At 42.8% G+C, this 24190-nt stretch overlaps 1 protein-coding gene across 6 annotated transcripts in view; it reads right to left on the reverse strand.

Annotated features, from left to right (window-relative positions):
* The window catches only part of AGAP1 (ArfGAP with GTPase domain, ankyrin repeat and PH domain 1), a 1748840-nt gene that overhangs the window by 383210 nt on the left and 1341440 nt on the right, over positions 1–24190 (reverse strand). For all 6 annotated transcript variants that reach the window (XM_033947219.1, XM_033947222.1, XM_033947220.1 and 3 more), the window contains one exon: positions 13536–13690. In XM_033947219.1, coding sequence (XP_033803110.1) covers positions 13536–13690 — 155 coding nt within the window. The remainder of the gene's footprint in view (positions 1–13535; positions 13691–24190) is intronic.

Consider the following 24190-nt stretch of genomic DNA (forward strand, 5'->3'; position numbering starts at 1 on the left):
TAAGTCCTGGTGGTCCAGCAATGGGTCGGGACAGCAGGGATCCCTGCTGCCTCCTGTCCTGTCTAAGAATTTTTGCCTCCCCCACGTACCTTTAGAATTCCTGGTGGTCCAGCAGTGAACTTCAGCAGGAGCAACCTTCCTTTGCTTCTGCCCATGCAGAGCCGCTAGCTGATTGGCTGCGAGTTCTCATGGTAGCCAATCAGCTAGCGGCTCTGCATGGGCAGGAATGAAGGGTTGCTCCTGCCAAAGTGCACCACTGGACCATCGCACATTCTAAAGGTACGCAGGGGAGATGGGAGAGAGGTAAAAATTATTGGAATCAGATGGGACAGAAGGAGGGAGGGTTGCCTGCTGTCCCAGCCCACTGCTGGACCACCAGGAATTTAAAAGGTATACCAGGGAGGGGGTTGGAGGTAAAAGTTATTAGTCAGCTAGGACAGGAGATGGAAGGATTCAGGTTTATTTAAAATTTGATGATATCACCTATAAAACTTCTAGGCGATGTACAAGATAAAAACATAATCAGTATATTACATCTTAAAATTATAGGCAAAATCAAACAAGGATTAACTTGATACAAAAGTAACAGGGGTAGAACTACATTAGTTATAGGAAAGCAACATGTAAGGTCTCATGGCAGGCCCAGCAGAGGCCTGCAACAGGTTTGGGAGGGGGCAGATCAGTGCTGACCCAAATATAAACCAAGACCCCCCATTTTGGGCCATTTTTATATATGCTGATAATACAAAACTCTCAATTTATATTTGAGTATATACGGTATGAAAGAAAACAACCAAAAATCTGGCTCCATTATTAAGTCTGGAAAGCATTCCAACGTGTAGAAGGAATGAGTGAGAATCCACCAGTACATATGGACAAGAAATCAACAGAATTCTCAAAAGAAAAGAAAAAACAATCTAAAAATCTAGATAAGAAAAACAGGTAGCATATCCACATATACAGTAGGAAATGAAGTGTTACACAATCAAAAATGGACATATGACCGTTTAAGAATGGTGAACTAATACCTAAGGATGAGAGATTGATAATTACAGTCTAGGTACAGTGGATTACAGATGAGATACTTCACAGTAAATATACAGTAGAAAAAGCTGATAAAACAGTGCATTTGATAGATCATTTCACAACTGGCTGTGAAGTTTTGATAGGAGAAAATTTCTAATATAGGTTTAACATCCCTCGACAAATGCCTCTGCTACAGAGTGGAGGTTATATGATTTTTCAGGGAGTCGCTGAGTTGCATGAATATGTAGATAGTAAAGAATTGTAAAGATAGTAAAGATGCCCCTTTTGTCTTTGTGGAAGGGGGTGGAGTATAAAAAGGGAGGAAGGAGTGAATTCAAGGCATTTGGTTAACCTGATCTTCCAGTTCCGTAACTAAAGTGTGTTTCCGCTGTGAGGGGTGTGTGGGGGGAACCCCCTCAGTACATGTACAAGTCCTCATGCTCCCGTTGGGAAGTGGTTTGGAGGGGTGAACCCCTCCAAGTACACTTTCCATTAAGTTTTCGGAGTTTGGGAGTTTTTCAGTAGAGTGGGGGGTTCCCCCATACGCACCCGTAACGGGAGCATGAGGACTCGTACATGTAGTGGGGGTTCCCCATACACACACACACCCTAACAGTGCTAACTTAATGGGTTTAAAGCGTTGGGACCGGCGGCACGCATACATCCTGCGTGTGATTGTAAGCACGTCTTTGTTGGAGCGCTTTTGCCCTGCGCACAATTGACGGGTCACCGATCTTCCGCCAGAGCCATAGAAAGTCTAAGCTAACATTTGAAACAGAGCAGACACCAGAGAGGAGAAAGAGAGAGCCTAGAAGGTTCATCAAAAGTGAGGAGAAAAAATTTATTTTTTAGACATGATTACAAGGAGAGCTCAGAGTGTGTGAAAGGATTATACCATCTACCTATGAGAGATTTGATTAAAATCTGGATACCTGAATAAATTGTAAATCATTTTGCATTTAATCTTCAATCAAGTTAAATTAACAGTTACAGTTATCAATTGCCTGAGTCTCAACTTGATTCCTTTGCCAAGCAGCTAAGTTTGAGGACTGAATGACTGTGATTGAGACCTGCGATTGTGATCCTTCAGCCTACCAGAGTAAGTCAAGACCCCAGCCTATGCCCAAGCTTGAGAGGACTTGTAAAGAACTGCCCCACTTAAAAATTCTTTTTGTGAGCCCTGGGTTACCGACCTGAAGAGCTAGCCGTAGCCCGTGAACTGGCTGTGAAGTGGGACCAGGGTTACAAAAACGGCATCCGAAATGTGGAGCAAAAAGATTACATAATAATGGGGAGACCAAGGACCAGAGATTTCAATGGAGGAGGTATGCGAAGTGACCTATTTCCAAGAGACAAGTGGACTGGAGAGACCATGGGGAGAATTGCCGCAGAGACTGAGTAAAAATGAACTGGAATTCAGTTTAATAGTGTTGATGACAAGATGCCACCTGTTCCTGCTGGCAGGAAGAGGAAGAGAAAGGGAAAGGGGAGATGGAGGTGCCCACCCAGATTCAGACATCTGTGGGAGCAATGTGATGATGAGCAATGTAATGATGTCGGTGAAACACATGGGTGACGTTCCGGGGGTGGGGAGGAAGAGAGAGAAACGTAGATCGGAACCACACCCAAGTTCTCACGGTGGCCAATCCAGGTCACTTGTACCTGGCCAAAACCCAAAGAGTAGCAATATTCCATGCTACCTATCTAGGGCAAGCAATGGCTCTCTCAATAACAGACTATGGACTTTTCCTCCAGGAAATTGTCCAAACCCTTCTTAAAACCAGCTACGTCAGTGGTCTCAAACTCAAACCCAAAGAAACATATGATCAAGAAACTGTTTTATTTTACTTTTGTGATTATGATAAACATACTGAGGGCCTCAAAATAGTACCTGGTGGGCCGCGTGTGGCCCCCGGGCTGCGAGTTTGAGACCAATGAGCTACGTTATCCGCTCTTACATATGCTAGATGTAATTTACTTGGATTTCAGCAAAGCCTTTGATACAGTTCCTCATAGGAGGCTGTTGAACAAACTTGAAGGGCTGAAGTTAGGACCCAAAGTGGTGAACTGGGTCAGAAACTGGCTGTCGGACAGACGCCAGAGGGTGGTGGTTAATGGAATTCACTCGAAGGAAGGAAAGGTGACTAGTGGAGTCCCTCAGGGTTCGGTGCTGGGGCCAGTCCTGTTCAATATGTTTGTGAGTGACATTGCTGAAGGGTTAGAAGGAAAAGTGTGCCTTTTTGCAGATGATACCAAGATTTGTAACAGAGTAGACACCGAAGAGGGAGTGGAAAATATGAAAAAGGATCTGCAAAAGTTAGAGGAATGGTCTAATGCCTGGCAACTAAAATTCAATGCAAAGAAATGCAGAGTAATGCATTTGGGGATTAATAATAGGAAGGAACCATATATGCTGGGAGGAGAGAAGCTGATATGCACGGACGGTGAGAGGGACCTTGGGGTTATAGTGTCCGAAGATCTAAAGGCGAAAAAACAGTGTGACAAGGCAGTGGCTGCTGCCAGAAGGATGCTGGGCTGTATAAAGAGAGGCGTAGTCAGTAGAAGGTGTTGATGCCCCTGTACAGGTCATTGGTGAGGCCCCACTTGGAGTATTGTGTTCAGTTTTGGAGACCGTATCTGACGAAAGACGTAAGAAGACTTGAGGCGGTCCAGAGGAGGGCGACGAAAATGATAGGAGGCTTGCGCCAGAAGACGTATGAGGAGAGACTGGAAGCCCTGAATATGTATACCCTAGAGGAAAGGAGAGACAGGGGAGATATGATTCAGACGTTCAAATACTTGAAGGGTATTAACGTAGAACAAAATCTTTTCCAGAGAAAGGAAAATGGTAAAACCAGAGGACATAATTTGAGGTTGAGGGGTGGTAGATTCAGGGGCAATGTTAGGAAATTCTACTTTACGGAGAGGGTAGTGGATGCCTGGAATGCACTCCCGAGAGAGGTGGTGAAGAGTAAAACTGTGACTGAGTTCAAAGAAGCGTGGGATGAACACAGAAGATTTAGAATCAGAAAATAATATTAAATATTGAACTAGGCCAGTACTGGGCAGACTTGCACGGTCTGTGTCTGTGAATGACCGTTTGGTGGAGGATGGGCTGGGGAGGGCTTCAATGGCTGGGAGGGTGTAGATGGGCTGGAGTAAGTCTTAACAGAGATTTCGGCAGTTGGAACCCAAGCACAGTACCGGGTAAAGCTTTGGATTCTTGCCCAGAAATAGCTAAGAAGAAAAAAAAAAAAAAAAAGATTTAAATTGAATCAGGTTGGGCAGACTGGATGGACCATTTGGATCTTTATCTGCCGTCATCTACTATGTTACTATGTTATATGTTACTATGTAACCTCTGGCAATACATTCCAGAGCTTAACTATTCTCTGAGTGAAAAACTATTTCCTTCTATTGGTTTTAAGTTTTTCCCTGTAACTTCTTTGAGTGTCCCCTAGTCTTTGTAATTTTTGATGGAGTAAAAAATTGATTCAATTGGCATGAGGGAAACTCCTTCCCTCCTGCCAACGGAGGCCCCCCTCCCAAACCATCCCTTACCCTCACCCCCCCCAAAAAGGCAGGAGGGATGCCCACTCCCTCCTGCCACCGGATGCTCCCTGAACCCTTCCCTCCCATATCTTTGTCCGTTGCAAGGAGGAGGGAAGCATGGTCCCTCTTCTTTCAGGGCCTTCCATCCTAAATTGTAGGCCTTCCCTCCTCGGTGAATCATGTCATGCAAAGGGAGGGCCCAAGGCCATGATTGGCTCAAACACCTAAGGCTCTTCCCACTTGGGAGGGTCCTTAGGCATCTGAGCCAATCTGGGCCTTAGGCCCCTCCCCGTGCATCACATAGGATACAGGGGGAGGAGCCTAAGGCCCAGATTGGCTCAGATACCTAAGGCCCTTTGACTTGGGAGGGGACTTAGGTGTTTGAGTCAATCAAGGCGTTGGGTCCTTCCCCGTGCATCAAATGATGCACCAAGTAGGGAAGGCCCACAATTTAGGACTGGCTGGCCTTGAAGGAGGAGGGACCATGCTTTGCGCCTCCTTCCAACAGACAAAGGTACTTGGGGGGGGAGGAGAGCATATGGTGCCAGGAGGGAGTAGGCATCTCCATTTAAAAAAAAGTTTTCCGAATCAATCGGGGTTTGAGAGGGGATTGGGATGCCCGGTGATAAGAGGATGTATTTCCCAGCTCTATCACATGCTGCACTCGAAGGAGGGAGAAGACTTCTTATATGAGGGCCTGAGAGCAAGATCTGGGGAAGGAGCTAACTATGGAAGAATGGGGAGTTCTTACGCTGCATCTTTACCATATAGCGCAGGCCCCTCTTTTAGTGGAAAATACTCTTAAACTCTTAGTGCGCTGGTATGTTACTTCTGTAGTACTTACTAAAATGTCCCCTGGGCTTAGGGATGTATGTTGGCGGGGATGTACTGACAGGGGCACCTTTTATCACATGTGGTGGGAGTGTTCTGCCATCTGGGGATATTTGGAGCAGGTGTTTCATTATGTGAATAGAATTATTCAGATCCCTGTGGATATGAAAGTGGAGAGGGTGTTATTGGGAGTGGGATTAGCTGGACTGACATCCTCTCAGGATAAACTGATGAGCCTGGCATTTATAGCAGCTGTGTTATAAACTATTTTTAGAACTGTACATTAGAGAATGACATGGGGAAAAAATCTGTCCCCGTCACTGCACCGTCCCCGGCCCACCATCCTCTGCATCGCCGTTCCCTTCACCACCCCGTCACCATCACCGCCATCCCTTTCACCGCCCCGTCACCGCCACTGCCATCCCATTCACCGCCCCGTCACCATCCCCGCAGCATCCATATAAGCCTCAGTACTGCGAAACACCATGAAGACAGAAGAGAGTTCTACCACTACTACTACTGCACTGAGAATCTGTTTCAGTGCCTCTGCCCTGTAGTAAAAACAGAACATAAAATAAATCAATTAACTTGTCCTCCCTTTCAATGACATGTCCCCCATGTTCACCTATAGCTCGAATCAGGTCAATTGCTGATTGACACTAAAAATGCAGGAGGATCTGGAACGTGAGCGCAGGCAGGCAGTGATACAAAAACAGCAGACACCCGACCGACTGCAGTGTTCCGCCATCTCCCTCCCTCCATCTCACCTTAGATGTAGAGTATGCCGGCTTTCTTTTTCACCCAGCCGCATGTGGGGGTGCTCATTTGTTCAATATTCTCCTCTGACGCAACCGGAAACAGGAAGTTGCAAGAGAGGAGAAGATTGATCAACGCGAGCGCGGCTTTTTGAACGCATGCGGCTGGGCGAAAAAGAAAGCCGGCATACTCTACATCAGTGTTTTACAACCTTTTTACACCCGTGGACCAGCAGAAATAAAAGAATTATTTTGTGGACCGGCAAACTACTAGGACTAAAATTTTAAAACCCTGTTTCCGCCCCATCTCCGCAAGCTCAGTCACCTCAGTAACTATAGAAAAATAGACAAATATAGTGCAAAATATAGACAGCAGATATAAATTCTCAAAACTGACACATTTTGATCACTAAATTGAAAATAAAATCATTTTTCCTACCTTTGCTGTCTGGTGATTGATTTCATGAGTCTCTGGTTGCGTTTCCTTCTGTCTGTGTATCCTTTCTTTCATTTCTTTCTTTCTGCACTCAGGCCCAATAATTGTCCCTTTCTATTTCCTCCTTCTTTCCTTCCTATGTCCTTAGTGCTCCCGGTGCCTCCTTCCCATGTCTTTAGTGCCCCTGGTGCCTCCTTCCCATGTCCTTAGTGCCCCTTCCTGTCTTTAGTGCCCCCAGTGCCTTCTTCCCATGTCTTTAGTGCCCCAGTGCCTCCTTCCCATGTCCTTAGTGTCCCTTCCTGTCTTTAGTGCCCCCAGTGCCTCCTTCCTATGTCTTTAGTGCCCCAGTGCCTCCTTCCCATGTCCCTAGTGCCCCTTCCTGTCTTTAGTGCCCCCAGTACCTCCTTCCCATGTCTTTAGTGCCCCCGGTGCCTCCTTCCCATGTCTTTAGTGCCCCTAGTGCCTCCTTCCTATGTCCCTCTCACTGCCTTCCACACTTTGTCCTACCCCCACCCCCACCCCCGAAGCCTGCCTGCCTGTGCCTGTCTACCTTTCTCCCTCCCTAGCCAAAGCCAGCCTGCTGCCTCCCTGCCGCTAAAAAAAAAAAAGCCTCCCTTCTTTTCCTCTTCTCTTACCACCACGCTGCAGCTGCTAAAGCCGGAAGTCTTCTTTCCGTCTCAATTCTGAAGTCGGAGAGGACGTTCTGGGCCAGCCAGGCAGCGGTTGGCTGGCCCAGAACGTCCTCTCCGACATCAGAATTGATGTCGGAAAGACTTCCTGTCGGCTTTAGTAGCTGCAGCATGGCGATAAGAGCAGGAGAAAAGGAGAGACTTTTTTTTTTTTCTTCACACGGACTGGCAGAAATTCAACCGGCGGTTGCTCTTCAATTCAAAGGTGAGGTGGAGGGAGGGAGATGGCGGGGACCGCGCAATCTTGATTGCCTCACTGCGGGGACATGTCCATTCACCGCTCCATGGGGCGGTGAATGGCCTTGTCCCCGTCCCGCAGAGGCCACTATTTTTTGTTCCCCGTTTCGGCAGGTTACCCGCGGCTAAACGCGGCTAGCCGCGGGTAACCGCCACCGTGTCATTCTCTACTGTACATCGCCCTGAATATATGATAGGGCGATCAATCAAATTTTAAATAAACTTGAAACTTGATTGGTCTTGGCTCAACAGTGACAAAGAGTGGTGCTCCTACATTGGGGAATATGAGGGAAAGGTTGGGAGTGGTGTGTGTTAAATATAGGCTTTCGGCTCTGTTGTCCCGTTGATGGCCACAATTCTTGGACATGTGGGTGAGGTATATGGAAGTGGAACAGGAAGACCTGGGCAAGAGATAGGGGATTAGGGGTGTGGAGGGGTTGGGGGAAAAGTATTGCTCTTGACGGATTTTCGTTCGCACCTTTGCTCTCATTTGCCAGGGTTTATGGGGCTCAGGTTTTCCTTGGGGGAAGGGGAAGGGGGCACATGGGGGTGGATTGGGTCAGGGCATTGATTACTGTTTTCTGGGTTCTTGTAGATAAATATGGGTTTGGGGTGGTTATAAAAAAATGTTGGCTGTATTGAGCTTCTTTGGTTTGATGCTTTGTACTCAGTCTTTTTGGCTGTTTTCTTGTTATATGTTCCTGATCAAAAATAAAGAATTAGAGAAAAAAAAATGTTTCCTGCCCCAAACAGTTGAGAGGCAGGAGTCTTTCTCCTGCCTCTCAACTGTTCAGGCTTCCCCTGCTAGCTCTGCGTATGTGTGTGAGTCGCTCTCACAGCCATCAATTGGACGGGGGAGTCGGGGATTACGACAAACCTCCATGTGAATCATTTGAATGCAAACCTTATTGTACTTCAATAGCTCTTTTTGAATGGGTCAAAAAATCAGATCGGAGCAGACCCATTCAGTCTTACCGATCCTCTTAGTGCATCTAGGCCCGAGTTGTCTGAGTGGTTTTTTTTCTGTTTTTAAGCTTTTGCAAGTGAAGTTATGTATGCAATCTATATATGTTCAAGTCTACATGCTTCCATGCATTGTGCTAGTTCATTTTTTGTTATCTTCTTTTTTATTCCCTGGCAACTGTGATTGGGCTAAGAAATTTCTATTTAATTGGTCTGTTTCATCATAGGCCAGCAGAGTGTAGTGAACTTTGGTGATATGATTAATTAAGTGTACTAAGTAAATAAATAAAGCTGTTAAACCAGTTTGAAAATGTGCATTTAGCGATGGCAATTCTAGGTTTATTAGCATGAAAAGAAACAAAAAGCTGGGTGGACTTTCCAAGGGCTTTAGTCTATGTCAAATAGAAAGCATACAATTTTTGCAATCCAAAGTATGACAGGCATGTTCTTTGACATGAGTATGTGTTTTGATGAAAAGCATTTGCAGGATCCAATACCACCTGAGGAAGGATGTTTTTGGATAAATGCACAGAATCACCTTATTGCTGAAAAATGTTATATAGGGTAGATCAGTCACTAAGGACTGGAGCTCACTGAATACTGAAGTGACAGCCACCAAGAAAAGGACCTTCCAGGTCAGATAAATTAGATGGTCAGCCTGTCCTTTTAATGGAGCTCATCAATTAGAAAAATGCAGGAATAGCAGACAGACTGAAGGTCCATGAACATATTTGCCAGTGAATATGGTTCCAGGCCTGGAGAAGGTATATGTGGGCTTCTGCCTACAGCAGCCATCTTCTCTTCATGTTAAACCCTCTGATATCAGTGGTCATCAGGCTTTAACCACACAAGACCTAGGAGTTTGAGGAGAAAACAGTGAGTAAGAGCCAGTAACATTCACCAAGGAGTCTTGGATTTGGATCTAAGCTAGAGTCTAGAACAAATCCTGGTACTGGAACGAGGAGGTTGCCAAAAGATAGAATAAGGATCAAGAGCACAGAAAAGAAGCAATAAATACTGTAGTCCAAACATGAGACAACAACAAACATGTTCAGACCAGGCTCTAGCAAAGAGGTCTTTCCAGGACTAGGTTTCTATACATATCCAGCAGTAAGAAAATAATAATAATAACTTTATTCTTCTATACCGCCACAGTCGAAAGACTTCTAGGCGGTTCACATCGAAGAAGGCTGGACAATCAGCGAATTATAGAATGCAAGAAGTGAGGGTACAACTTATTACATAAGAAATAGATAAAAGGACAGCATATTACATCGAGATTGTCAGAGGAAAAATATAACTTAGTAAGTGGTGATGCTTCTGTTTAGGAGATGAATTTGTCATATAATGCTGTTTTAACTGCTTTCCGGAATGTGCTGTAGGTCAGCCTGGTTCCATTAATGTAATTTCCCAGCCAAGACTGCTGTTTGCTTGCTTGGAACATGAAGGACCTGTCCAGAAAGGATTTGTATTTGCAGCCTGTGATCTTTGGGTATGTAAATATGTTTCAGTTTCTGGTTGGTCGTGTGGGGTTGTGTAATATGAAATGTGGTAGTAGGTAAGAAGGCGCTAGGACCCAGGCCTGCTTGAGACAAATACAGGCAAACATGAATAGTATTTGCGCCTCCATTGGCAACCAGTGCAACCTTTTGTAGTAAGGGCTAATGTGGTCATTTTTCCTCAATCCAAAGATCAAGCAAACTGCAGTGTTTTGCACTATTCTTAATGTTTGTAGTTTTCTTTGGGATACCTAGATAAATGATATTGCAGTAGTCCAGAATTGATAGGATCAGAGACTGCACCAGTAATCTAAAGGATGTAGCGTCAAAGTATTTTTTAATGGTCCTTAGTTTCCATAGTGTACAAAAGCATTTTTTCACCACTAAGTTCATGTGGTCAGCCATGGTTAGGTGTGTGTTCAGTGTGATTCCCAGTATTTTTATGGTTTTGGAGATTGGGTATTCATGGCCGTTTAATTGTAATGATGTTCTGGTAATTTTGTCCTTGGGGCTTGCCAGGAAGACTTTTATCTTTTCTGTGTTTAGTTTCAGTTTGAAGTCGATTGTCCATTTTTCGATTTCTGTTATTATGTGAGAAAGGTGATCTATAATTTCATTTGTTATGTCATTTAAGGGGATTAAGATAGATATATCATCTGCATATATATAATAGTTTAAGTTTAACTTTTGTAATAGATGGCCTAAGGATGAGATGTAAATGTTGAATAGTGTAAGTGATAGTGGGGAGCCTTGGGGAACCCCCGAGAGGTTTTTCCATGGGTTAGAGTAATTCCCGTTGCTGGCCACTCGGTATGATCTGTTTGTTAGGAATTCCTGGAACCATTTCTTTACTTTTCCTGAGAGCCCCATTGTGTCTAGGCATAGTAGCATTATTTTGTGGTCTACTAGATCGAACGCACTACTAAGGTCTAGTTGTAAAGTCAGAGCACTTATACCTTTGCTGAAGAGGGCATAGAGGTGGTTTAGGATGGAAGCTAAGACTGTTTCAGTGCTGTATCCTTTTCTGAAACCTGATTGATGTTCACTAAGAATGTAAAATTTATCTAGGTAGTTCACTAATTCCAAGTTGACTAATCCTTCCTGTAGCTTAGTGAATAGGGGGATGCTTGCTATAGGCCTGTAGTTGGATGTCAGGGCTATTGAGTTTTTCTGATCTTTGGGGATAGGTGATCAGTATGTATCCCATGTCCTCATTCAATATTCCGTTAGTAAGAGTAGTTGTTAGCCAAGTCAGGTGGAACAACTTTCATGATCTTAGAGGGACATTCGTCCAGTAAGCAGTTTGATTTTGTGTATTTATTGAACAAAGTTAAGAATTGATGCCAGTTTGGGAACTCGAAATGGTCCCAGAGTGTATTTGCTCTGGACTCTTGTTCGTGGGGTCCAAAATAGAATTCTGTGTTTGTTTTGGGCATAGGTATTGTTGCTCTTAGGTCAGTGATTTTATTTTTAAAGACATTGACTAGGGTTTGAGCAGATGGAGTGCATTCGTTGTGCTTTTTCAGGACCGGAGTAGTATTGCATGTGGGAAGCAGAAACCCGAGGTACAACTATACGATGGGAGGGATGTTATTGAATGAGAGTACCCAAGAGAGGGACTTGGGGGTAATGGTGGACAGGTCAATGAAGCCGACGGCACAGTGCGCAGCGGCCGCTAAGAGAGCGAATAGAATGCTAGGTATAATCAAGAAGGGTATTACAACCAGGACGAAATATGTTATCCTGCCGCTGTATCGGGCGATGGTGCGCCCACACCTGGAATACTGTGTCCAGTTTTGGTCGCCATACCTTAAGAAGGATATGGCATTACTCGAGAGAGTTCAGAGAAGAGCGACACGTCTGATAAAAGGGATGGAAAACCTTTCATACGCTGAGAGATTGGAGAAACTGGGTCTTTTTTCCCTGGAGAAGAGGAGACTTAGAGGGGATATGATAGAGACTTATAAGATCATGAGGGGCATAGAGAGAGTAGAGAGGGACAGATTCTTCAAACTTTCAAAAAATAAAAGAACAAGAGGCCATTCGGAAAAGTTGAAAGGGGACAGATTCAATACAAATGCCAGGAAGTTCTTCTTTACCCAACATGTGGTGGACATTTGGAATGCGCTTCCAGAGGACGTTATAGGGCAGAATACAGTACTTGGATTTAAGAGAGGATTGGACATTTTCCTGCTGGAAAAGGGAATAGAAGGGTATAAATAGAGGATTACTGCTCAGGTCCTGGACCTGTTGGGCCGCCGCGTGAGCGGACTGCTGGGCAAGATGGACCTCAGGTCTGACCCAGCAGAGGCATTGCTTATGTTCTGTTATTGTTTTTACTAGTTTGAACAGTTCTTTACTATTTATTTTTGATGTACCTATTTTATGTGCGTAGTGTTTTGTGCTTTTTTCTTTGATCAGAGTTCTGTATTTTTTCATTTTTTGTTTCCAGTTTGTCTTGTCTGTTTCTTTGTTTGTTTTATTCCAGATTCTCTCAAATTTTCTTAGTTTCTGTTTGCAAGTTAATAGTTCTGAATCGAACCACTCATTTAAGGCTCTCTCTCTTTCTTTTTGTATGTTTGGCATAGTGCCAATTGGTCTAATAGTTCCTTACTGAACTTTCCCCATCTTTTTGGGAAATCCTGTATTTCCTTGGTTATGGGTCATAATTCGTAATCAGTCCAGAATTCAGTTGGGTTTATAATACCACGACTGGTTATTGTTTTTGTGTTTTCGCTTCTGTAATTAGGTTGGGGGTGACTTCTTTTGCCAGCGTAGGTTGAACTTGCCTATATAGTGGTCTGACCAAATGCATTTTTCCCAGGTCCCTGCATAGTATTGAATCTTTGGGTCAGGGGTTTCCTTTTGAGAAAGATAACTATGTCTAGTTGATGCCCCTTCTCATGTGTTATCTCTATGAGCGATGTTAAGAAGGCGTCGATTTCAGTCACTTCTGGTTTTCCCACTTGCTCTAGGTGTATGTTTATGTTGCTCAATAGTAGGTTGTACGATCCTTTTAGGGTGTTTACAGTAAGGAATTCTAAAAATTCTTCTCTTGCAAGTTAGCATTTCTAGGTTTTCCGAAGTTTTAGAATCTATCTTGTTGTAATCAAAAGATTCTTTTAAGATGATCACTAGACCCCTCCCCCCCTTTTTTTCCAGCTTCTTGATAGTGGAAGTATTTTATATCCCTGTGGTAGAATTTCTTTAATCAACATGTGATGCCTGCTGGCTGGAGGGCAGTGGTTAATTCAGGCAAAACTTTCCCAGGAGCTGAGCCTTCTGCCATCCCAGTAGCAGAATCTCATAGTTCTCAGAGAAATACACATTTTTCCCACCTACAGGATGAGCAATAATCAAAGATCATCTTTCCACCAGTTAAACACCATTCTTCTATATAACCAACAAAGCAAATAAATACAAACTGCCATGTTTATTGCATTTGCAATTATTTCTTTAAGTCTAGAGAATCATGCATTTTCCGTATTAAAATTTTTTGCCCTCTAATAATTTTTCTAACCTTGTCGCAATATGCTGTGGGCCTTACCTTATTCTTACTGCTTTCACATGACTGTAAACTGGCAAGGATCTGGCTTTCAATGGCTTGTACCCATGCATCTCTCTCTTCATAGGTAGTAGCTTCAAAGTGCCATGTTTGGCCGGTAAGGGATACAATAATAAACTCAAAGTTTTCTTCCGGTTCTGAAATATACACAATAATGGGGTTGAAGTCACTCTGATTTTATTTCTCTTGTTAGTGAGCACTCATAAGTTCTTGAAATTACAGTAACTAGGCATGCTGGAGAAGAATAAGCAAGAATGAGAAACTAAATTCAAATCATTTCAGTACACTCAGGAGATTTCTTTCACTCATAATTCACTGCCAATAATCTATATACATTCCAGAGTTTCGCCTTTTGAAGTTATAAGGAAAAATATGTCTTACCTGATCATTTACATAGTAACATAATAAATGACAGCAGATAAAGACCTGTGTTCTGCCCCCCATGCTATGTGGGCATTTGCTCAGTTTCTTATATAAGAACTAGTTAAATGTTTGTAATAGATGTATAAGTAATGTGCTCTGTGGACTTAAATTTCCAGAGGGCTTTGCTTTCCCTGAGAGCTGGGCTGCTTCCTCAGAGCATGGGCTCGCTTCCTTCTCCATTCTGGAAGAGAGCAGTGGCAATATTGCAGAGCATATGGATAGATGAGAACCTGAGTGTAGTACTGTTCTCCCACCAGGTTTTTTTAACCTTTTAATTCCAACAATCTAACATAGCTTAAATTTATTTCTAAATCTGGAGAACGGTGCCATCTTCACAAGGTGGAAACTCCCAACTTAACTCTGATATGCTGGTAGAATAAGAAGGTATGTAACAGGCTTGAACAGCATTGAATCCATCTGACTGTAAGTTGTTTGCTTCATTTATTTAAAAAACTGTTCAATCAATTCAGAGACTAGCTGGTGACACCAAGATTACAGAATTAGGGGTTGAAACCTCTTACAGTGGCCAGTATATCTCAGAAGAGTCCTTGCTTTCAGCACTATAACCTGAGATAGAGACTATGCAGTGAGCTGTATAGTATGATTTGGTCAGCACAACCTGAATGGTCCATCCAGTCTGCCCATTAATTATACACATTATAAATTCATGATTAAATTAACTTGTCTTTCTGCTTTGATATTTCTGCGCTATAAGCCGTAAAGTTCACCTGGTACTGTCCTAGGTTCAAACTGCTGGAGTTGCCATCCAAGCTCACTCCAGCTTATCCAACCATCCCATTATTTGCGGGATACCTACCATAAAGTCTTGCCAGTAACGTCCTCATATTTCAAATTACTGGAGTTCCTATTGATACCCTCCCCAACCCATCCTACACCGAACTACCACATAGACTGTGCAAATCTGCTCAGTATTAGCCTTAGTACTTTAATTTATACCATTCATTCTCTAATTAGAGATCTTCAGTGTTTATCCCACATCTTTTTGAATTCCATCACTATTTTCTTCACTACCACCTCCCTCAGGAGGGTATTCCAGGCATCCACCACCCTCTCTGAGAAAAATAATTTCCTAACATTACTCCTAAGTCTTCCTCCCTGCAACCTTAATTTAAGCCCTTTAGTTTTACCATTTTCCCTTCTCTGAAAAAGATTTTGTTTTATATTAATACATTTCAAGTATTTAAATGTCTCTATCATATCTCCCCTGTTCCTCCTCTCCTCCAGAGTACTGTATACATATTTAGGTCTTCCAATCTCTTCTCGTACTTCTTTTGGCTCAAACCCCTTACCATTTTTGTCACCTTCTTCTGGACTACTTCAAGTCGTTTTATATCCTTCACCAGATATGGCCTCCAAAACTGAACACAATACTCCAAGTATAGCCTCACCAAAGACCTACATAGGGGCATCAATACCTTCTTTCTTCTGCTGGTTACTTCTCCTTCTATACAGCCTTCAGACTATAACCACCCCCTTATCACACTGCTTCAATGCCGTTGAATACTCAGACACAATCACCCTAAGGTCCCTCTCCGAGTCTGTGCATATTAGCCTCTCTCCTTCTAGTACATAAGGTTCCCTCAGATTTCTACTCCCCAAATGCATCACTCTTCATTGCTCCACACTGAATTTTAGTTGCCGGCATTAGACCATTCATCTAACTTATGCAGACCCTTTTTCATATTTTCCACTCCCTACAGGGTATCCACTAGTGCTGCCCGATTCAGGAAAAAAAATTTGATTCGATTCAGCCTACTGAATTGGTTTTTCGATTCGATTTTCCTGCCCAATTGGGTGTTTTTTTCAAACATCCTGGTGAGTTTATTTTATAGCCTCTTCACCCACTTTGCCTTCTCCTAACCACACTGGCGCTGTGGTATAAACAAAATTTAAAAAAAAAACACTTTCCTCTCACTCTCTTAAATCCTAGCCCACGTTTGCGGTCTAACACCAGCTCTGGCAGGATACACGTTTCAAATCTGACATATTATAATCACAAAATGGAAAATAAAATTAGTTTTTCTACCTTTTGTTGTCTGGTCATTATTCAAATCTTGTTGGTCCCAGGCTCTGGTTGTCTTCTGATAACATGCTTGCCAGGGTCTCCTTCTTTCTCCCTGCTAACCATCCATCTTCCATCTCTGTTCTCCCCTTCCGTTTCCCTTCCCTCCTCCGGAGGTCTGGCATCTTTCTTTTTTTTCATCTCCATCTACAGATCCACTTTTTCTTAACTACCCTTTCATCCAGCATCTCTCCCTCCTTCCCCACCACCCCAGGGTCCACCATCTCTCCTTTTCTTTTCCCAACTACCCTCCTATCCAGTATCTCTATCCCCCCCTCCACACCATCCCTTGTGTTCAACTTCTCTCCCTTTCTGTTCCATCTCTCCCTAAATCCCATTGTCCATCATCTCTCTCCCTCGCCTCTATTTTTAGACCCATTATTTCTTCCCCCCAAAGTCTGGCATATGCACGTCTCTTTGAACCCCCCTTCCCTCCCTCCGTATACTTCTACACCAGGGTCCCCCTCCCCTGAAAGTCTGTCCCCCCCAAAGGCCTGCACCTCCCCCTTGAAGGCCTGTACCCCCATCCCTGAAGGCCTGTCCCCCCCCACTTGAAGGCCTGCCTGTTCCCCCTGAAGGCCTATGCCTCCATCCCTGGCCTGTCCCCTTTTTGAAGGCCTGTCTCCCCCGTTAAAGGCCTGCACCCCCCCAAGGCCTGTCCCACCCCCTGAAGGCCTGCCCCCCCGAAGGCCTGCCTGTCCCCCCTGAAGGCCTATGCCACCATCCTTGGCCTGTCCCCCCTTTGAAGGCCTGTCCCCCCTTGAAGGCCTGCACCACCCCAAGGCCTGTCCCACCGCCTGAAGGACTGCCCCCTCTGAAGGACTGCCTCCCAAAAGATTGCGCACCCCCCCCCCCCGGGAAGGCCTCCGTGTTGCTCCTGGCCTCCCCGAACCGTTTACCTTATTGCTGGAGCCTGCAGCTGAAGATCGCGGTTACAGCGTCTTTGGGCTCTGAGCTGTTTCCTCTGCTGCGATCCTGCCTCTGACGTCAGAGGAGGGCGGGACCGCAGCAGAGGAAACAGCTCAGAGCACAAAGATGCTGTAACTGCGATCTTCAGCTGTAGGCTCCAGCAATAAGGTAAACGGTTCAGGGAGACCAGGAACAACATGGAGGCCTTTCCGGGGAAGGGAGGGTGTGCAGTCCTTCGGAGGGGGCAGTCTTTCGGGGAGGCCAGGAGGGAAGCCGGACTGCAGCACTTCCCGACTGACCCTCCCTCCTCGCCCTCTAAAACAGGTGCGGCAGCAACCAGCCAGCAAGAGCAGCGCTGCCGCTCTTACTTTAGGGGGCGAGAGGAGAAGGTCCGAATCGGGAAGCCAATTTTTTTAAAATTTAAATCGATTCGAATCGATTCACCCGAAGTGAATCGGTGAACCGATTTGAATTGTGAATCGGGCAGCACTAGTATCCACTCTGTTACAAATCTTGTTATCATCAGCAAAAAAGCTAACTTTACCTTCTTTCCTTTAATCACAGCAGATGAATCTAGAGATGAGTGGGTTATGACCATCCACCAGCACGAGGAGATAAGAGAACTCAAAAGCTGAGCTATGTCATATGTATATAGGATGGTAAGCTTCCTAGTAAGCCAGTACTCCTTATAACAAAGCAGCAGGACAAACATGAAGAAGAAGTTGGCTGAGAATTCCCTCCTCACAGCTCCGCTAGCCAAAACCCAGTCCATTCAGTCAGCCTGCAGGACCAATTCAGACAGAGCAAAAGGAAAGCCTAAAGAAAAAAACATGAAAGGGCAGGACTCTGGATTAGAAAGCTGCACAGAAATGGGGGACGATGGGGATCCCACAAGGTTCCCCCCTGGGTTGCAGGGACTCCATAGACCCCCCCTGGAGTTGCAAGGATCCCATGGGGACCCCCCCGGATCATGTGGATCCCACGGGGTTGGAGGCACTTTGAGGGGCTCGAATACCTTAAGGTGCCTCCTCTTCCTGCCTCAATCTACACTCGTCCCTCCACAAAGCAGCATGCAGCGCTCCCAGCATGCCGCCCATAGCCAAACTGGAAGCCTTCCCTCCGACGTCAGAGGGAAGGTTTCCAGGTCATCCACGTGTAGCGTGTAGGGCCTGTGGCATTAAAAAATTCTGGCTCAGTTCTGCCCCCCCCCCACCCACACACTTTCCTCTTCCATAATTTCAAAATTCCATTTCCTTCCCACCCCCAGGAAAAACCTAAGTCTGAGAGATTGTCAGAGCTTTCTAAAGGTGTATTAGACATGCAGATATATTACTTACTAAAAATCCTAAGTCAACCCCAGACAACCGTCCCCATATCTACCTCTGCAGATTTAAGTTTATTAATAATTTGAAGTACTACTTATCATATTAAAGACCCAAGCAGTTTACATATTAAAACCAATCACCCTTGTTGTCTGGGAGAAAATGAGCAGAAGCAATGCCAACTCATTCCTGCCTGGCACAACCTGCTCTTCAAAATAGCTGCTGAGAACTCCAGCGGCAGCCCATTACATTAGGGATGGGGAGGATAGGGATAGCTTAGATATTTTAGGGGGTATGAAAAGATGATCTTAAGGGAGAGATTCCTTACTTCCAGGGATCAGAATGGAAGCCACTGGACCTTATTGAATGCAACCCAGAGGTTAACCAGGCTCCAGTCAATATTCAGACTGGTGCCATTTTAAACACACAGCATAAAGTTAGGACAGCCTTTTTTCTGTCCTAACTAGCCAGTTAGCAAACTAAATATTGCCGCTAACCTGCTAAGTCGCTGCTTCGCCCAAACTCTGCCTCTGGACTGCCCCTAACCTCGCAGGTTAGGAAATGACTGGTTATCGGGCATATTCAACAACATTGTTTGGTTAAGTGTTGCTGAATATCCATGCTCAACCCCAACCAAGCCGAACATTCCTATCAGTCACTGGGCAGGAGGAGTTCTATCACCATTGTTTGCATGAGCTCATGTCTTCCTTCCACCAAGGTAACCAGGGAATTATGAGAGGCTGACTGAGCTCATAGGTAGTGTATACCCAAGATTACGATTTGATAAAATGTTTTATGACAATGAGCTCATAGCTGAAGCATAGCATAGCCTGTGTCCCATTTAATGTGACCAGCTCAACCATTTCAAAGACAGCAATTCACCCACAAGTCAGTTATGTTTAACTCATTATCATACTGAAACATAAGAAGACGGAAAATACAGATTAAGCGAAGTTTGTGAGAAAAGAATCCAACAATGGAAGAGCCAGTGGTACTAGGAGAAGGGGACAGAGGAAAATAGACTCAGAATTGCAAATGGACCTGCTGTCAGATGTATCCCTACTTAACCCTTAGGTGGCCACCTGAAGCACATATGCACTTTTAGTTCAAAAAATGGTGCAGCGTGCATGCTTCTTGCCTTTATTAACATTTATTGCACGTATGCACTTTTAATTTGAAAATCTCACAAAGTTCATTTAGTGAAAAGTGCATGTGTACTTTTCACCAATCTAGGCAGTTATAAGATCACCCCCATATGATAAATGGTTAATGGGCTTTTGCACCCTGGATGAATAGTTTAACAACACATTTTTTGAACTGAATTACAACTTGCAACAGCGGACTGTACTGTGCTCCTAACCTTTAAGTTCATTGTTTCCACCTCTCCCTCAATCATATTTTTGTTTGATCTGCTAACTTAAATCTTTCTATAATTTCAAAAAAACAAACAGCTTTAGCATTGAGATATTCCTCATCTCCGATTCACTTTACCTTTTATCAAATGGACTCCATTGCTATTTTCTTGAGCTGTTTTGCTTGATCAGTCCCCTTCATCACTTTTTGCCTTTCTTCCATTTTACTCAGTCTGGCAGTGAAACAATGTCTAAAAAATTACTGAAGTCCACCTACCTCCACTACTACTCCTAGAAACACTAGCATCTGTCACTTTATCAACAAACTTGAGCAAGTTTGTTTGACAAAATTTCACCCTGGTGAATCCATGTTGTTTAATGTCTTCTCAAGTCAAAATACTGCACTATTCTTATCTTTACTAGTGTTTCCATATATGGTTTTAGGCAGGGGTATAAATTTTAAAATATATAAATAAATAATGAAGCTAGACTGACAGAACCAAGGTGGAGGCTCTGGAGGTACATACTGACAGTGATTTAACTGCAGGGCAGGAGATTATAGATCCAAAGGAGCAGTCAATAAATGTATCTAAGCCTCCTTTGTTTACAGAATTAGTGATAAGTAATGACTGTGTACACTTGATCAATTTCAGCTGTGACTGCATTTCAGAAAAACTGCATCACAATCTTTGTTCTGACATTTAGGACACAGGTATTCACTGCAATAATCAGTAATATTTGGAGAATGCAAGTATGGTTCTAAAGAAATTTTGAATATCCTCTGTTTATAAAGATGCTAAGCAATTTCAGAGATTGTCAGAACTTTCTACAGGTGTATTAATTAGATGTGCAGGTATATTACTTAATGAAAATAAAGTTTCCATCAAACTGACGCTATGATAGTTGTCAGTCCAGCAAGGCATGTCATCTGAAGAGAAAGGAGGTGTGTTAAGCAATGGAGACTTGTGGAAGAGCAGAATGAGAACTGTAAAATATATTACATTCACTAAATTAACAAAAGATAAATTGAACAGAAAATGCAGCAGATTTCAAATTAAACTGATCTTTTACACACTACATTAACTGTAATTGTAGCTGTTTTGTTTAACATGTAGTGTCTGGGACATATGGAGTTAAACTATTTTACATGTTATAAATGTTTAGTAAAAATCAGATCACCATAATAGTATTACTTTTAACCTGTCAAAATCAACCTGCCCAATTACTCTAAACTACATTAATAACACGGATATTATAATAATTGTATCCAGTTACTATATGCAGTCAAAATCTCAAGGGGCCAATTCTACATCCATGGGAAGGGGGTAGGTAAGTCAGCCATCATGCTGAGCTCAGAAGGAATTCCTCCTCATTACACAAGTCCTACCTGTCAAACTTTTTTATTATGCTTTAAAGGTTAGTAGTCCAATCAGCCATTCATTATTTACAAAGAACCCTGGTGGTCAACCGGTTAAAGTGGTAAAAACTGCTGCTAAGGTTGTACACTTAGAATACTACTGAAAATTTTTTAGACAAAATGCTGTTTTTATTGATTTGTTTGTTTGCTTTTGTGTAGTAGGTGAGCCTATGAGGAGAAAAAAGGGACATGACAGATACTGAACTGCATTCCAGAGGACCTGAAATACAGAGACCATCTATGCAAAACTATTTGAAAGGATGATTGGTAATATGATCTTAGATGATTAGAAAATTGCAGAGCTCTGCATATAATTAAAGGACACTGGGGCAACCAAGGCAATTATGCAAGTCATACACCATTCCAAATACTAGTAGTTTTATCTTGACACAACTGAGAATTTAATTTAATTTTTTTTTCTCCAGCTCTGCAGAGCAACTCCTATTGTTTATGAATATTTTCCTTCTTTCTGTGCAAATAACCCCATCATTATCTACCAGCAAATCATCATATCTGGAGCCTGAATTATTAAGGGCTCCTTTTACAAAGGCGCATTAGGGCCTTAATGCGCGGAAAAGCGCACGCTAAAATGCTGCGCGAGCTAACCGCTACCGCCTCCTCTTGAGCAGGCAGTAGTTTTTCGGCTAGTGCGCACTAATCCGATGCATGCACTAAAAATGCTAGTGCACCTTCATAAAAGGAGTCCTAAGTCTTTCTTTGCATTCTGTGACTAAGGGACAAAAAATTAGTCATTCAAATCCCTTCTTTCTGCTTCTCTATGATTTCTTATATAAAAAGTATTATAACAACTATCAGCCAAAAATACATTCTGCAACTAATAAAATTGCTGCTGTTTGGCTACCCTACCCATAAACACTTACTTGCTAAGTAATAAGGTCTTATTGTGCACATTAAAACGATCTAAAATGTTAGCTAACTCTTGCTAAAATTAATGTATCTGCACAAACAAGTAAAGCTTCAAAGCATGCATAACACTCATGCCCAATTTAAAGCCTCATTATACATATACGTATGAAAATTTAACTCCCACTCTGGACTAGGCATTAGTGGTCTTTTTCTTTTTCAACAAACAACCTCTTATCTCAAGGTTTCAAGGTTTATTAAAAGTTTGATTACTCACCTATCAACATTCTAGGCAATGTAAAATACAATACAATTTACAAAACAGAGAGGGAATACAAATTTAAAATATTTAACAAATGCTAGGACAAAGACAAAAACAAGCAAACAAACAGGAGACAAAAGAACTGGGGGAGAACTACAATATAATCAGAAAATAAGACAATTATGGATAATACAATATGGAGGGGAGAAGGCAATTCAGAGCTGCCATTACAGAATCTGAATAGAAGCTACAAGTCAATGAACAAAAGTGTCTAAATAATAAGCTTTTTAGAACTCCTTTGAATTTCTCAATATTTGATTCTTCCCTGAGATTGGGGGGTAGAGAGTTCCAAATTAGTGACGCTGTTATAGCAAATGAAGTTGTACGATGCATATGAAAGGACTTGAGGGAGGGAACGAAGAGTAAATTTTGAGAAGAAGATCTTAGATTTCTAGAGAGGGTGTGCGGAATAAGTAATTTATCAATGAAAGCTGGCTGTCTAGAAAGGAGTGTTTTAAAAGTAATAAGGCAATTTTGAAAGTGATATGGTAAGAAATTGGGAGCCAATGAGCGTTTTTAAGAAGAGGGGTGACATGATAACATTTTTTGGAATTAGTAATGATTTTGATGGAGATATTTTGAATAAGTTGTAGGTGTCTGATTTTCCTTTAGCAGTAATCCTTTATAGAGGGAGTTACAATAGTCAATTTTGGTGATTACTAGCAAATGAATTAGGATGTTTAGTGAGGAGGGCTCCAAAAAACTGGAAAGAGATCTGATCATACGAAGTTTGTGAAAACAGTTTCTGACAACGGCACTAATTTGTTGATGGAAGTTAAGCTTATTGTCAATGATCACACCCAAGATTTTTGCTGAGGATACCTCAGTGATCAGAGAATTTGACAGAAACCACAAAAGAATGCTTGAGAGCTAACGAGTTGTGGCTCAGATGTGCAGCTTTTTAATATGTATGGTCAGATTTGCCGTTGATCTTCTAGCAATGGACCCCTGATGAAGGCAATTACATAAGCTGAAACACAGACTGTATAGGGTCCTACATTTTCAATCATCATTTGAAGTCCATTCCACTGCCATACCATTTACCAGCCCTTTTGATTTACAAAATTCGGAGTCATCAACAAGGTGGCGTTGCTTAGTGCATAAGACTGTGCAATCCCCATATAAACTTGCACTGTTATGGGGCTATTGCTTTCCTTTTATTTGTACCAGCTGTAACTGTTATTGTTTTAAATTTATTTCTTGACTTTGTGTTGCTAACAAACCTGAGAGTTTCCAATTCATCCACTCTACCCTGCCGACTCTTGTTTGCCAGCAATCTTTTGTGGTTTTTTCTTTTTAACCCAACAGTTACCACCTAATCCTTTGTACTTCCATTTCATGGGCCAATGTAATACATGCTATCCTTTATTACAGTTCTTTACTTTCAATGTTCTGGGCTAATCCTACTCTTAATGCTGTTAAGAGTTTTGTATAGTGTGGAAAAATCCAAGTAAAACCATTGTACTAAAGATTAGCACAACAGGCAAGTAAATCTCATGCAAAACTTCCAAATTAGGAACTGCTCCTGATGTTAGAAAAAAGAAGTGCTGAATTCTGGAGTGTTGTTTTTTTTTTTTACTTACCATATAGTGATTTGGAAGCTTGCAAAAGGGAGATGGTGGGGATACCAATGCTGCTTCTAAATCAAGACTAGCATATTTTCCTCCCTAACATCAATAAGGTACATGTGTCAGAGCTAGGATGTATCAGAGAGTTACAAATGGGCAAATATGGCCTTATGGGATACATGGAGTCAAGGAGAGACAAGAAATGGAGACGACCAAGAGGGATAGAGGAAGTGATGACAAAAGGCAGGCACCAAACATTGCAAAGAATTTCCAAACAAAAGAATAATCCTCTGCCTTAGGTGAAGAATATAGTATGTATTACATTGGAGGAAAATTAAGTCATTTACCCATGGCTGTTGTTGTTGGGTCCTATGGTA

Source organism: Geotrypetes seraphini, chromosome 5 (assembly GCF_902459505.1).
Source record: "Geotrypetes seraphini chromosome 5, aGeoSer1.1, whole genome shotgun sequence".
Lineage (NCBI taxonomy): Eukaryota > Metazoa > Chordata > Amphibia > Gymnophiona > Dermophiidae > Geotrypetes > Geotrypetes seraphini.